The sequence below is a fragment of the Condylura cristata genome, unplaced genomic scaffold (genome assembly GCF_000260355.1).
Source record: "Condylura cristata isolate star-nosed mole 26May11 unplaced genomic scaffold, ConCri1.0 scaffold00018, whole genome shotgun sequence".
Taxonomy (NCBI): domain Eukaryota; kingdom Metazoa; phylum Chordata; class Mammalia; order Eulipotyphla; family Talpidae; genus Condylura; species Condylura cristata.
Genome location: NW_004567119.1, coordinates 8944934 through 8960977, shown reverse-complemented (window position 1 = coordinate 8960977; position 16044 = coordinate 8944934). Strand labels below are relative to the sequence as shown.

The following is a 16044-nucleotide window of genomic DNA, read 5'->3' as shown; positions in this document are numbered from 1 at the left end:
GCCCTGCCATGTTGCTTGTCTGGCTGCTGTGCAGCCTGGAGACTTGAAGGCAGGTAGATCTGAGGACCAAGGGGAGGCGCAGTGCAGCGACGCCCTTCCTCAGTCTTTCACCATCTTTCATCGGTATTTATAGGTGCAGAGGTCTTTATTTTTTTCTTCACAACTCCATGGAACAACTTCTGACCACTAAACAATGTCATGTTTGCTTTGATATCTATGCCATTTGCCTTGCTGTTAAAAAGTTTTTCATCTTCTCTCAGATCTATTCCAAAGGCAAAAAAGCCTAACTTAATTTTTTAAACTTTTGAAAAAAGCTTTTGTAATTGCTTGTAAGAATGTCAGGGAAATGATAAAAGTTATTCTGGTTTAAGTCAACAATTCTTTTCTAAGGACAGATTTTCACAGCTTTGGGAGGTAATTTAATTGAGCAATAAAGCCAGTTATAAAAGTGAGTCCTTTTGCATTTGAAGGACTGCTGTGTTTCACTGAAAGCAAGAAAAGACTGTTATATTTACTTAGATAAATTCCAAGGATATTTACATACACAACAACAGAGCCAAGCATTGAAAAGTATGTATTCAAACCCTAATCCCATACTCGGGAGCACTTCTTTAATCTCCATGATTCTCATCTCATTTATTCATTCACAAGAAATGTAAATCACTGAACATAAAACTTCAACTCTGATTGTTCTTGCGTCAAGAAAGTGTTATTTTAAGTTGACGATAAATATCTGAAAAATTGAAAAATACAATATAAAAGCATTCAGGGGGGTTTCTATATGCCTTATATAATAAAGTGATAGATACATAAAATATGCATATAATACATATTTACATACAACCTGTACTATTATGATGTGTAATTACATGTAAATTGCATGTAAATGTATAACATATAAATGCCCTTTTACTTTGTCTACACTCCCACCCCCCCCGTCCCCCCTACTGGACTATGACCTCCAAATGCCAAGGATTTTTATGTATTTTATTAGCTCATAAGTGTCAAACACCCAGATCTCTGCCTGGCATCTGCTAGGTTTAAATTGTGTTGAACAAATGAAGGGAGGGACAAAGCACTGTTTCAGCACCTCCTGGTTGTCCATTGCACGCAACCTGCAATCTTGCAGAGGCAGTCGGGGGTAGCTCTTCCTGCTGCCTGGCAGCAGAACAGCGAGAGGAGAAAGCCCAAGAAGGCAGCCATTAGTGAGCTTGATAGAAACTAGTGGGCACTTATCAGTCTTCCTTCCTCCACTCCAGCTGTAACTGGATTGTCTTTTATTAAGGTAATACTGGTTTGCAACACTGTATGACTGAGAGACAGAAGCTTACATTTCTCGAGATAGTGACCACACCCCAGCCACCACCACAGTCCCCCTGCCGCTTACCCCTGTGCACTGAGCCCTCCCGGCTCTTTGTTCCCACTAGCAAGCCCTCGCCCCATCTCTCCTAGACTCAGTTCTACAGTCAAATTTCTAGGGTTTGTTCAGTTTTATCAGTTCCTTTGTCTGGTTCCTTTATGCCCAACGTATGAGTGAAACCATCCAGTATTTGTCTTTTTCCTTCTGATTTAACTCACTTTGCATCACCCCCACCAGTTCCACCCATGTTGTTGCTGCTCTCAAAAGACCATAGACACGAGGACCTCAGATTCGCGTGGTAGTTTTTCCTCAAAGCCCAAAAATAAATGTCTGAAAGTAGGTGAAGCGGGAAGAAGGGAGGCAGAGATGGGAACAGGAAGAGGCACAGGAGAGGCAGAGGCGGAGTATATGGATTTGATCTCTTGATTTGTCCTTTAGGATGAGGGAGGATGTTAGGAATCTCGGGAGGAGGTGGCCGTGGGGCTGATCCCGCCTTTCTGCTCAGCGTGGCAGCTACTGGCAGCCTCACTGAGTGGGCGCCCTGTTAGCCAGCAGGTACGTGGACAATCTCAGCCCAGACCTGCCTCTCTAAACCTTAGGCTTCAAATACTTGTGGAGAGAGATCAAAGAAATAGCCCTGAACCTTCAGCCCTGAGGAAACAAAGCCCCAAAGAAAATCCTCAGGATTCTGTCATTGTTCTATTCATCCCAGCCAGGAAATGAGCCTACCGTTTCATTTATTAAAATCATTCTTTAAAAAAAAATTGAAAGTTGGAATTAAGGAGTTCTTCCAAAAAAAAAATCAAAATGTATATCAGTTTGAAAAATAATAGCCAAATTGGTGGAGTCGGTGGGGATGGTAGCGACTTGCTACTCTGAGGAAGGGGCCAGGCCAGGTGTCCAGGTGTTAACCTGGCTCTGTACACAGCAGCACATTGGGTGTCTCAGCAGCCAGGCTTAGTAGAGCTGAATCAACACCCGCTATGAAATGTCCTCTTCTTAAACTGGAAGTTCTGTCCTACCACTCACCCTGCTTTGTCGTTCAAACCAGAGGTGAGCCTAGAGATGTGCTACCTGGAACTATAAGAAATCCCTGATTTTTGCAGACTGAGAAAGAGCAAGTCTGTTTTACCTTATTGATAGATACATTCCTTAGGACTTTTGATGTCTTGTTGAGATGTTTTCTTAATAACCTGAGGATGCTGGCCTGTTCAAAATCGACACTGAGTCAATTTCGAGTAAACACGCTGTGTCACACAGCAGATGTACTCTGGTGCTCCATGAACTGTCATTGATGCCCTTCAAGCTGCTGGAATAAGCTTCTCTAAACCCTCACAGGCAAATTCTTGAAATAACAAAGGCTACCTCTCTACTCAATGTGAAAGAAGCAGTATATAGCAGGTAGCCCAAATGGTCTGAGTGTGTAGGAAAGCTCTGGAACTCACGCATGAGTTCTGCATGGCCACAGGACTAGCTGAATTAAGTTGATGAATCAGAGGGCATTCCAAGCAGCAAAGGACATGATCGGACCTAAAATGCAAGAACAACCACTCAAGGGAAAAGCTGAGCTTTGCTCATTAACTAAATTTATAGAAAAGAGACATATTCTATTGCTCGGAAAGGCCACAATGAAGCGTGTTTTGCATCAACTTTTTGAAAATGTGCTAAAGAAGAAACATGAAATAAGTTACTGAAATCAGTCATTTCTGAGTAAGTCAGATTCAAGGTTCATAGTGAGGACCTGTTCTCATTAGTGCTTGGCTTCTCCTGCCATCTGTACCCACATCTAAGTCTACATCTTATCACAGGGATAGTTAATGTTCAGGAGAAAAAATTCGATTGTGTTTAATAGAGTGTGCTTCAAAAGCAAAGGCCCTGCAATTAAGAACACTCAAGCATCTGTCATCACTTGCTGTAATCTTCTTAGACATAGTCTCTGCATTCAAGCAAGCATCTCAAGGTAATCTCCTTAAAACAGACCTAATAAAGTACGACCCACAGATGACACCGCACGTGTATTGACTCTCTCCCTGGGTATTCCAAATAATGTCTCATGGCAGTGGTGGAAGAGGAAAAAGAAAGTAGGGAAGCGTTTTCTTAGCACATTTATTTGCTCATAGTGTTAGCAACCACCGGTCAGTGTGAGCATGCTCACCAGACCTTTCGGGAGACGATTTGATGTTAGATCTTTTTAAAGATCCTGCATATGCTCCAGGATATTACACTACCAGGTATAGTTAAGTGACAGACACAACTTTCCTAAATTGGGAAAGCTTTTCATAGAAAAGGGGTGTACTTTTTACTTAGGTGTGGTTTCTAGATGCACCTTCTTCAGGCATAAGAAACACCATCATTCAAGTCAACGGTGTGAAAAGTTGCCACATCCTCAAGGTCAAAGTTAAACCTTGTTCTCCTGGTGACATTTGACACTTGACCTCCCTGGACTCCTGGCCTCATCCTTAGGTGTGTCTGTTTTGGGTTTGGTGGGTATTTCTTTCCCTGCCTAACCAGAAATGTCAGTTTCTGTAGATTGCCATCTGTGACCCTCTCTGCTCCATTTTTCAGCTCTTCCCTGAGTGCATTCTTTGTTCCATGAATCAAGTTTCGAGTCCTCCCTCTCTAAGAATAACCTGTCCTTTAAGTTAGAAGCTTTCTCTTTTTTTTTTTTTTGCTCTTGTCTTCCTGGAAAATGTTCCTGTTATTTTTAAATCAAATTCAATTTGCCATTTCACTTATAAAGCTATATAGTTTGGGGTGTTTTAAAAATGAAATTGTGTACATGTTAATATAGTTTCCAGTTGCTTATGATCCAAACTATTTTTTTAACCTCTGTCAGAACCATATTTTGCACTGTGCAAAATTCATTCATTTAAATTGAAATTTAAAACAGAGAAAATATTTATCTCTCACTCTGAAATATTATTAATAGTATAAGCTGTTAAGAAAACAAACAAAACAGTAAATTGGGAAAGACCAAGAAGCAATTGTTGTGCTTTGTTTTATTTTGCAAGCTTGTCATGTCCTTGACTTCCTGTGTCAGTAACTTTAGCCTTGACTTTATCCAAGGTGGTGCAATATATACCAGTTCCTTGATTCCTGTTGCTATAAACTAGGAATCATGACCTAAGGAGGTAAACCTCGCTTTTTTGGGGGGGACAAGAGCATCCTAAAGGCATGAATGATTCATTTACCATCAGTGGCTGCACCATAAAAGAAAATACACCACAGGAATCACTCCCAAGTATCCCCTACTAAGCAATAGGAAAACCAGAATGCGATCATTCAGGTTAAAGATTGCAACTCAGAAAATACAGTTACCAAAATAAAGACTTTTCTTGAATATTTTACATGTGAGTGAAAATAAGGATTTTAGTAAGCCCCTTGTTAAAGGCTGATTTACATTTGTGTTGTCTTTCTCATTGCGTGTTTTCCCAAATTCTTAGCTTCTTAAATTTAGTGTTTCCTATAGAGAAGAGTATATACTTAAATCTCCATAATTGTTTACCCTCATGATCTAGTGCGGGTGTTCCCCGACATGCTGCCGACACAGGGAAACCAGAAATGCACCTGCAGGAAATGCACCCACACACCCAGCACCACCTGCCAGGAAATCAAACATGTCGCTATTGTAGTACCACTGTTTTGTAGTATGTTTGTTATTTTTCCCAAAGTTTTGGGTTTTTTTTAAAGATTTATTTAGTTTTTTATATAGAAGAACTGGGTGTAGGTCAGAGGTGCAGGGGGTAAAAGGATTCACCAGAGATACAGTGGGGAGCAGAGCAGGCAGATCTACTGAAATACACTGATAAGGGGAGCAGCAGGGAGACAGGAGAGGTCTGCTGCGCCATGTGGGTCACTCCCTGGCCAGGGTTGAATTTAGGCCGCAGTGATAGCATGTTAGCACTGACACTTAACCCCTGAGCCACCAGAAGGGCCCTGTTTTGTAGTGTGTTTTTAAAAATGTTTCCTGCTGCTGCTTACCAATGTTATAAATGCTTATCCTACAAATTGAAAGTACTACGGGGAACTCTAATATAAAAAAGCAAAATGACCTGTAATTCCACTACCATGACAGCAGTTTACATATGAGATAATTTAATCTAACAACCTGTTAGGATTTATCACTTCTTTATAGTTGAGGAAAGTGGCCTAGAAAGGGCTCATGTAGACAGGGAACCCCTTTTCCTATGGGTAGGCTGTTAATATTACTGTCATTGCATTACTTACAGAAAGTCATGGGAGAGCATACCAATATTGTTCTATAACTGTTAGATCCAAAGCCAAGCCCTCACTCCGTCTGCACCAGCCTCCCATCAATACAGGATTGCTTAGTATCCCCACCATCCACTTTTTCCTGCAAGCTCGCTGGGTGCTGTCTACCTGAAGGGGGTGGTCAGCCCTCTATCCCACTGTTCCTCACTGTCTTTACTGCTTTCATCATCATCGAGGCCAGTATCATTTCCTGTCTGGATAACTGCAGGAGCTTCCTTGGCAGGTCTTCCTGCTTCCAACATCACCCGCCCCCGCGGTCCATTTCCACCCACAGCCAAAGTCAGTTTCTAAAATGTCAATCAGATCATATTACCTTCTGCTTAAGCATTTCAGCATCCACAGCCCTGGGGGTAGTACTTAGAATAGCGATCTAACTCATCACCTCAGCCTCCCTGACCTTCGGATCCATTCTGACTCTTTCTGGGGCCTTGCATCCTGCCACCCAGTTCCCGCTTCCTCCACGTGGACAGTCACAGCCCTTGCTTCTGCCTGTGGAGCATGTCACACTCATCCAGGGACTGTGCTTGTCCTTCAACCCTTTTGGCATCTTAATTTTGAAATTTCAGACTCCCCAGAGAGGCCTTCTCAGGCAACTTTTCTGAAGAATCCTATCAGCCCCCCAAAGTCTCCACCCACCCCATCCAGTCTCAGTCGCTGTCATTTTCTTCCATGGTTCTCAGTAGCCACAGTCATTGTCTTCTGCATTGTCTCTTCTACTGCACTAGGAATTCTATGAGAAGAGGGACTGTCTCCTTGTTCATTGGAAAGCTTAGAGTGGTGGGAGCCAGGAGGCTTTCGGTGAGTAAACCATCAGTGAATGATTTAAATGCAGTGGTGTGTCCAGGTGAGTGTGGAAGGGAGCTTGTGTGTTTAGGACATGGCTTATACATTCCTCCAGATTCTCACTCTGCACAGCTGAGAGAATGCTTGACTGAGTACACAAGGCAGAAATGCCTGTCAGTAGCTGGTGGTCACAGATGCATGTTGATGGTGGACAGTGCAAAATTTGTTTCATTTAGATTGAGTGAGGTTGGGAAATGAGATGGTGTATTTTTTCATACAAAGTTTTTGGTCACTGAAGACAGGATCCATCACCATAGTTGCTGTAAAGACAGGAAAGAACCTCATATATGGTACTTTATGCAATAACGTAGTACCTAAAAGAGCCTGAAGTGGCATTTTCCAGTGTCCTTTTATGGGAGGAGGTATTTTTATTTAATTGAGGAATAATTTGCATAAGGCATTATATTAGCTACAGGTATGCAGTGTAATAATTTGATAGTTACATATACTGAGAAGTATATAATCAGTAAAAATCATGTCTTCTTGCCCAGCCTCTTGTGCTCCCCTGAAGCATCCAGCCAGTTTGGAGATAGTCCAGTAAGTGTGTCTTGATGACTGGCCAGTCTTTCCCCTCCCAGCATCAGCCTGTGCCTTTGGTCACTGTCTTCAGTCTCTTCGCTGGGTCATTAAACAATTCTATCTGGTGCTGAAAATAGCCACAGCTTCCTTGTGTTTCCCTACAAGAGGCACTTTCTTTGCAAATAGAAATATGATACCCACTCACAATTGCTTTGTAGTATTTTCAGTGTTCTCATGAACTCATAAGAACTACCTTTCTTGATTAGAAGCATCTTCCTATCAGCAGTGTTTCTTTGATTACCAAGACCAAGATGACCAGTTTGGATGGTTTTATTGTCAGTGCCATTTTCCTGTATATGTTTATAGAGAAAACTGTAAACAAAATCAACACAGAACCATCAGGCTGCAAGACAAATGGAAGGTAAATACATTATGACATGTAGATTGTCTTGGGCCTGGTTCGAACAACCGTTATTTACTCCCTGGAAACTTTGTCTTTACTTGGAACTTGAAATTCAACTTGGATAAAAACTGGTGCCTGCGGACTGTCCGATTTATCTTCTATACCCATCTTCCGTAAGAGGGTATCTTGAAAAAGATCTCGGGAGCATCTGATAGTCAGTCATTTATGGTGAGAATTATAGGCCAGAGGAGAGTTGATTTTTGCACACAATTTGCTGGAGCCAATGACTGAGCCGGGACCCAAGCAGACTTAATTTTTTAGTTTCTTTCCTGCCTTGTTCCTGCATCGTTCAGCTCTCATACCCTGTCTTCATGCTTACAGTAGGCCATACCTTAGGGTAGAGTCTGACCTACAAATTCATTAAATACGCTTAGGCTTTTGATGACCCTGTCAAAGAGGTAAGTTCAAGATCTGCCTCCTTTTTCCTCATTCTTCCCTCTCACCCCTCATCACGTGGTAAATATGCTAATCTGTTTCAAAACTGGATCTATAACCTCCCAACCATGTACCATCTTTCAGTTTTAAATGTGACCACATGATAGCGTCAGTGGAACCTGGAGTTTCCCTGCCCATCCACACGTGGTGGGCTGCCTTCTGTGCCAACAACCCATGTGTTGGTGGGACAGCTGGCAGCACTTTGAGAATCATCTGTGTCCCTGGATGTTATTTTTTTCCCTCTGCAGAATAAAATGAACCACATGGGAATTGAACCAGTAACCTTGGCCTCATTAATTTACCTTCTGTAAAATTGCCTTTTGGAAATTTATGTTCTACTGTCATGAGATTAGGAGTGCAATTTCATTCGTTCAATAAATAGAACCATCTCTATTCCCATGGCAGCCGGGAGCACTGAGATGTATGGGACAAGGGTTTTGCCCTCAAGGGACTTGGGATGTGTACATAGGCCACTAATGTCCAGGGAAGAGTGTTGACTGCTGCGGAGAGGGGGCATCAGAATGCTGAAGTGAATCAGAAGGAAGAGTGGTCCTTCCTGCTGGCTGAAGGACGGGCAGGATCTCCAGGATGGAGATGGGGGGAGACACGCTGGCTGCTAAAGGGTAGGGCCCACAGACACACCCCCCACACACACACACACAAGGATGTCGGGTGTGACCCCTGAGCCTGGGCAGTGTGAGCACCTGCAGGGGTCAGAAAGGAGCTCACCTAAGTGACTAATCTGTTGAGGGTCCCATGAATGGCAGCACTGGGGCAGTCAGAGACTACTGAAGCAGGAGGTAGAATAAACAGTTCAGCCTCTTTCTCAGCAAAGTCACTTGCCACCTACTGAGAATGAGAAGACACTGGAGTCAGCGGAGTACCTCAGGGGGAGACAAGGGACTGAGAGTTCCCAGAGGCAGGGTCAGGAGAAGAGAGGTGAAACATGCAAGGCAGAAATGAGCAAGACTTGGTGGTGGATTAGACATGCTAGGTAAGGTTCAAAGTTGAATGATAAGCAGTTGGCAGTCCCCTTCCAGAAACTACTAGAACAAAGAGCAGTTATGGAAAGGAAGGAAGAAACAAAGTTGGAAGGTGGAGAGGTTGGAGCTGGACTTGAGGAACTGATGAGCCCTGTGCCCGAGAGCTGGTGGGGCCAGGCCTGTGGATGAGGTCACTAAAAGGTAGAATGCAGACAAAAAAAGAGCAAAGATGGCTGAGAACCAGGGACTCTAAAAAAAAAAACTGGCAATTAAGAAAACAAGAACTTGCCTGAAAGAGAGAAGTTGTCCTTAGGAGAACAAGGTCAGCACAGCATTAGAGACTGAAGAGGCAGAATGCTGCAGAGAAGCTCCTGGAGACCGCTTAGCCATTTTGTCATGGAAAGATGTGAGCTAACGGAAGGAAAAATCATTTGCTTGTGTTAACTTTGTAACTGAACCGTGATTGTTTAAATGTGGGCTGCACAGCGCATCGTTTTTTATGTGAGACTTTGTCTTCACCTTCTCTGAACTTAGTGCTTCTGTGTCTATTTCACTCTTATGGAGGCCCAAACCCTTTGTAGAGGAGGCAGCAGGACTTCAAAGCTGGCCATGAGAGTTCTCCTGAGGAGGCCACATGTGGTGGGTGGGAGCCTGCTTTGTGTGGGGGACAGATCCCAGCTCGGGGGCCACCGTGCACATCACACAGGAGAAAGTCTTTGGCCTTCGTTGAGTTTCCTTTCTTGTATGGCTGAGACAAGTACAGGCTAAAGTAAACTAGACAATGCGTTGGACATAATAGGTGCTGTGGAGAAAAATAAAGCCCAAAAGAGAGAAGAGCCCTGAGCCCTGAGGAAAGGGGCTGGTCCGGAGACAGTCAGGGAGGCCTGTCTGAGAGAGACATTTGTGGGAGGTGCGGGAGAGGCTCACATGTCCGGGGCGAGACCAAATGGTAGGTGTGAAAGCCCTGGGGTAGGAGCCCCTATGGGTGTCTGAGGGCGGGTCAGAGGCCCGTGGTGCAGAAACAGAACCCACGCGTCAGGTTAGAGATGTGCCAGGAACCAGACTGGTTACAGAGCCGCCCTTGACTTTTGCTCTGAGGATGAAGGAAGGCTGATGGGTGTCTTTGAGCGGTGGAGTGAAGGAGGGTAATTCTGGGGAAGCAGTGTTGACAAGTTGGAGGAGAGTCGTGCCAGAGGCTATGGGAGGCGCTCAGATTGTGACTATCTGGTGAGAGTCAAGAGAATAGAACTGAACAGATCATGTGTGTGGTGTGAGGATAAGAGAGGAGTCGGGGAGCAACCCAAGGCGCTCTGTGTTTGCTTGGGCACCATAACCAGGGACACTTGAACCACAGGGATTTCCGGAGGCTCAAGGTGCCGGTGTGGGCAGATCCTCTGAAGATTATGGGAGAAGCTGCCTCTCTCCCGTCTACAAGGGCCTCCTGGCATCTTGGGCATTGTTTGACTTGTGAAAACATCGCTGCCTTCATCCTCACGTGGCCTTCTCCCACGGGTGTCTGGGCCCATCTCCCATGTTAAATACGGACACCAGTCCCACTGAACGGGGGGCCCACCCTACCCAGTAGCATCTTCGCCAGTATCATCTGCTCTGAGCCTCTTCCCAAATGGGTCGCTTTCTGAAGTTCTGAGGCCTAGGATTCCAGCATGGAAGTTGGGGGGACACAGTTCAACCTGTAACAGCTGCCACTGAGGCAGAAAGTTGGGAGGAGACCAGCCTTCAGTCAGGGGAGCACCCTCGGGGGGCTGGTGAAGCGGGTCTGAAATTCCAGAAAGGGATGTGGGCTGGAGATCAGCATCTGGAGGCCCCCCACATCTGGGTGGTACTCAGTCAAGAGACTTGAGGCGGTCCCCAAGAAGGTGAGTTTAGATACAAGAGGAGAATTTCAGTGACCAAAGCTAAAAGGTCACCAAGGTTCCCAGGAAGGACTCCCGGTGGAGAGAAAGCAGTTGCATCCTAGCGCTGATTTTGTCATGTTCTAAATGTTAACAAAGTCGTGGCTTTTCCCTGTGACATGTAGAGAGTCAGGCGGAATGTGGATTGAGCTTTACTGGTTAATGCACTGAAGAAGTCACTGATGCCGAAATGGAATGTTTTGAATGCCATAAAGAAGTCAAAGGACACAGTAAAAAACAATAAAGGCACTTTTCTCAGAGGGAGAAATAACTCAGGAGAACTTGGTTTCAGTCCGGGGTTTGAGAAGTCTTTTTCTAGAAAGTCTGTCATGCCACAGTGCTCTGGGCAGCCGAGTTCCTCCATCTCCTTTCGGTGAGAGTCGTTAAAGCAGCTAACCCCATTTCTTTTTTAATTACCTAAGCAATATCACCATGTTTTAGTTCATTTGAAAAACGGATCAACACCAGCACATGACCATCCCACCCTCTGACTGTTCCTGAACTGGCTCCTGTGTCTGCTGCTGTTCAGGGAGACAGGAGCCAGGACAGCGAGGTCCTGGCCACCCACAGTGGGAGCCCCCCACCCCATGCCCCTCCAGCCCATGCTTCTCTGAGCTGGTGCACCCTCTGTTTCCTCTGTCCCCTGTCAGAATCCAGAACGCACTTCAGTGTCAGCCTCTGGGCCCTGCTCTTTGGCCGGGATGTCCCCACCCTCCCAAATGGAAGGGCTGAACCCACCCCCATAGATGCCAGGAAAGCTCGGGGAACCTCACATCAGGATCGAAGACTGGGGCCTCCTCTCTCTCTCTCAGCGTCCTGCCCACCTGGGGGTGGACATTAACTGTGTGCGGACCATGGGGGAAGGTGGGGGAGGACGTCAGCCTCTCTGCTGTGGGTACACAGACGTCCCTGCACTGACATTCTTCAGTAGAATGAAAAAGATTTTGTCCAGAATGTGCCATTAACAGAGATGGTGATAGAGATCTTGAGAAGATTCTCCTTCGAATGTTTTTCAAAGATTGTTGTTAAAGGGCTAAAAGCTGTCCCTAAAAGCTGGTTGCCTAGGACCTTTCAAATGAAAGGCACAGAATGAAGTACTTTGAGCCAAGTATAAGGTAACAAGAAAAACTTTAGGAGCTTGGGAGGCGCGGGGAGATTTGCTGGCAGTAGAGACAAGACAAGAATTTTTAAAATTGCTTTTTAGTGGATTGTTTTGGAAAGGAAAGTTTTTTAATCTGGCATAATTGTGATATATAATCTGAGTCCAGGTGAAGGGAGTTAAGAAGTATTTTAATAGTTTTTTGATGCCAAAAATACTTCCCTGATGACTCAGCTCAGGATCCTTCTCCTCCCTGCCCACCTAGAATGCAAAAGAAAAATAGTTTCTCCTTTGGTAAATGTTCTCAATACCAGAAAATGGAGGAATGAACTTTCTATGTGGTCACCTGTCTCTCAGTTTCTCTGTGCTGAGAAGAGACGGCTACACAGAACCCTCAATAGCATTATTGCTCAGATCGAGTTGGAGCCTGCCTTCCCTAAGCCACCACAGCATGTGACTGTACAGACGTAACCGGTTTGCATTTACGGGACCGTGATGATGATGTTTTGAGCTAAGCTGAACAGCGTATCAAATGTACCTTTACAGTGTAGTTACTTAAATCTTGATTTCTTTCCCCAGCTCTACTTTACGAAGTGTTTCTACTGGATCCTCAAGACCTTCCAAAATATGTTTGGTGTGTGGGGATGAGGCTTCAGGATGTCATTATGGGGTGGTAACCTGTGGCAGCTGCAAGGTGTTCTTCAAAAGAGCAGTGGAAGGTAAATGTTCATGTGGGTGTTCCTTTTACACATTTTTCTCCTGGTGTGTAGTTGCATAGTTAACTCTATAGCATTATTGTGAATTCCTTAAGGCTATTTTTTGATGTCCTCTGTTAGTGACAAATAGTAATAATGCCTTATCTAAAACTATTGCCTAGGGCTCTTGCACTAAGAAAACTTAAGGGACAGAGTTTGAAATTGTGAACTGAGATCAACTGATGAAAAGGGGATTTGTTGTTGCTGTTTATTTGTCTATTTTCCAGCGAGACTGAGAAGAATCTTTGTGTCCTCAGAAATTTAATTTGCATGATCTAGAGAAGCATTTCACTAGGCACATACAAAATGCACCATTGCTGCCTTCTCTGTATTGCTGTGTGAATGATACATGTCCGGGGGGAGTGGAATATTGATAATCTGGTCCACGGTTGTAATCTATGTGTGGGCCACGCATTTTATTTAACAACTGCTTTAGACACCAAGGTCGGCTCTGGGTTCAGCTTTTGTTCTGACTGAGGATTTGCAAATGAGCTCCTAAATGAAAAATGTGAGATTCTCTCGCAGGCTGACTTCTGCTTCTCTCCAAGTAATTGCACTTCCCCGGGAGGAAGAGTCTACTTTGTTTTTGTTTTCCTTCTCTCTCATAGCAAGTCATTAACAGCAGACTTGAGCCAGAGGATTTTGGTAAAATTGAATACTAGCTTGGTAAAAGTGTTGAATTTTTGTTACGAGTAGAAGTCTTACGTGCAATTGACACATGTTCGGTCAGAAATGCGGCATCAAGATGCCCAAAGGTTGCCTTCTCAGGGCAGTTTTCTGAGAGCTGAATCGCTGTGTCCAAGACTTAAACATAAATGACTCAAACATTTCGCCTCCGTTTTGCTGGAGATGGCAAAGTAATGCCCATGGTTCTGGGATGAAAAAGGGAACCAAATAATTATTGCTTGAATTCTGGAATGATGTTGCAGTATTTCACTGATATTACATGTTTTTACATTATTTACACTACCCATTATATGAGAGTCCCCAAAGCCAATGCAGAATCGGTAATAGTTGAGCATCTCTCTCAGGACATGGCGCATCCCCATCCCGGCCACGCACGCAGACCCGGGCGTGGCCTCCAGCCTCAGAGTGCCTGGCGCCCTCCTCTCCGGCGCTTGTCTTTGCTCTTACTTTGTTCTCACCAGGTTCTGTCATGGTGATGAGCCAGACCCCAGTATCCCGTAAAGAGATTTTTTTGTTGCTGTTCCCAGTGGGCCTGCTAAAGCCCCGTGGGCCACGCTTAGGCCAGCCTCAGCCCCCAGGCCCCTGGAGCCAGATGCAGGGACCCGGGGAAGCAGGGGCTGGCAGGCATGTCCTGGCCGGGCTGAGCCATACAAAGGGGCAGGGGCTCACTTGGGACACTGTGAGCACTTTTACTGAGAGTCAGTTTCTAGCAAACGGGAAGAGTTTATCTGTGCAGTACAGAAATTGTCATTTTTTAAGCCCTCCTTCTCTTTCCTAGAGTCAGTAGGAGACTGACGGGGGAAGTTAGTCTGGGCACTTTCCTATGCTGCCTTTCAGCTTCCAGTAGAGCGCTCCCCTCGCAGGCCAGGTAAGTGGGGGGCAGGAAGGCAGTGTGTGAAAAGGAGGCATCAGAGACGCAGTTCCGAGTGGAAGGGGGGCCTCTCCATTACCCAGTGTTCACATCACCATTGTATCAGAACCCCACGTGAGCTACTGCTACACTCTGCTTTTCTCTACTGCCCAAGAGGATGTTCTAGCCATTTTAGTTAGTTGCTGCTTTTTAAGTAGCTTCTATGGAAGTGAATGAGGAAATAATAGTTTTTATAACTTAGATATGAGTAAATCTGGAAACTTCTAAGTGTACATTCTTTTCCCATTACGGAAAAGCTGACCAGTTGATAGTGAAGCTTGGTGTGTGTCTTTTAAGACTTTTCTTACTTAACATTCCCTGTTTATTGGGAATTTAAATTTTGGCAGTTGCCCACATGAGACAAGGCTATAAATTTAAAATTTAACCCTGATGAAAGTAAGACCTATTTGTTGGCTTTTTCATTTGTTCTCTGTCTTCCTGTTTTTGTATGAGAGGGGGTGTGTGAGTGAGTGTGAGGACAGCTATCTTTGTATCAGAACTTTGGGATTTAATAAGAAATAACTTTTTAGAATACTTCCGATGGTTTGAAGCACTCATTTGTCAAAGAACACCCAAAAGTGCATGTTATTTTTAGTCCCCTTTACAGATGGAAACATTTGGGATCCATTTGGGATCAAACCCAGTCACCTAATCTGTTCAGAATAAGAAGAAACTTAATCCCATTTAGAGAATTTTGATTCTCAATCTGGCACCCACTGCAAGTCTCTTAACTCCAAACTTCACAATCTCTTCTTTCCAGGTTCCCTGTTGGTTCTCAAGTTCATGAAAACTATCGTTCTTTCATGCCTACTCGATGAGATAGGTGGCAACAGAGGTTTACAGGACACAGGTGCTCCCCTTCAGGTGTGTGCATGATACCGTGTGTGTGAGAGACTGTGCGTGTGCACACTCATATGCACAACGTACGTGTCTGTTTCATATTGAGTCGTGCTAAGTTTGTTGGCTGCTTACCTGGATAACCTGAAGTGTCCTCTTAGATCCAAAGGCAGAGCAGGTAGAGGCGCTGAGATGGGAACATCTGTCAGAGCGGAAAGGATCTAGAGCTCCAGGGAAGAGGCAAAGCAACACCGTGTGACTCCGGCGTGTGTCCGGGCAAGGCTTCGTGGCCTCTGCCCTCTGCTCCAGAGCTTAATGCGCAGCACGGTGGTGACTGATTCAGAGACAGCAAACCATTTTTAAGAGCATAAATTTTGTTGTCTGTGTTTGGTTTAATGGGAACGTGTGTATGTGCTTATTTTTGTTTTCTGAAACATTTAATATAAAAACACTTAGACACCTCATCCAGAAAACCTTACTTGCCAGTAATGGCAGTTAAGAGCTATGTTATTATACCTTACAAATGGAAGTTTATCATTTTATTTTTAAACTTGAGTTGTTTGTTTGCCTTGCAGTTTTTCCAAGAATAAGCATGTATGTGTTATGTGTGTGTGTGTGTGTTTCACATGTATTTCATATATTTATATTCCATTATGTATTATATCTATCTATCTATCTATCTATCTATCTATCTATCTATCTATCTATCTATCTATCTATCTATCTAACTATATATCTATATATCTATATATCCATATACTTAATGTGGAATATATGAGTATATATAACTATATCACATTTCATGTGAAATGTATGAAACTTGTAAAATCCATTTCTATGACTATATCACACTTCATGTGAAATATAGATGATATGCAATACATACTTATTCTTTTATTTAAAAACCTTTCAGACCTTAAAGTTGTTTTTTAAAATAAGATTCTCCCTTGTAATGGAGACTGTACAGG

General features: G+C 44.1%; 1 protein-coding gene across 1 annotated transcript in view; it reads left to right on the top strand.

Annotated features, from left to right (window-relative positions):
• The window catches only part of NR3C2 (nuclear receptor subfamily 3, group C, member 2), a 282191-nt gene that overhangs the window by 135949 nt on the left and 130198 nt on the right, over nucleotides 1-16044 (top strand). The window contains exon 3 of the mRNA XM_004685316.2: nucleotides 12467-12606. Within this exon, the coding sequence (XP_004685373.1) occupies nucleotides 12467-12606 (140 nt within the window). The remainder of the gene's footprint in view (nucleotides 1-12466; nucleotides 12607-16044) is intronic.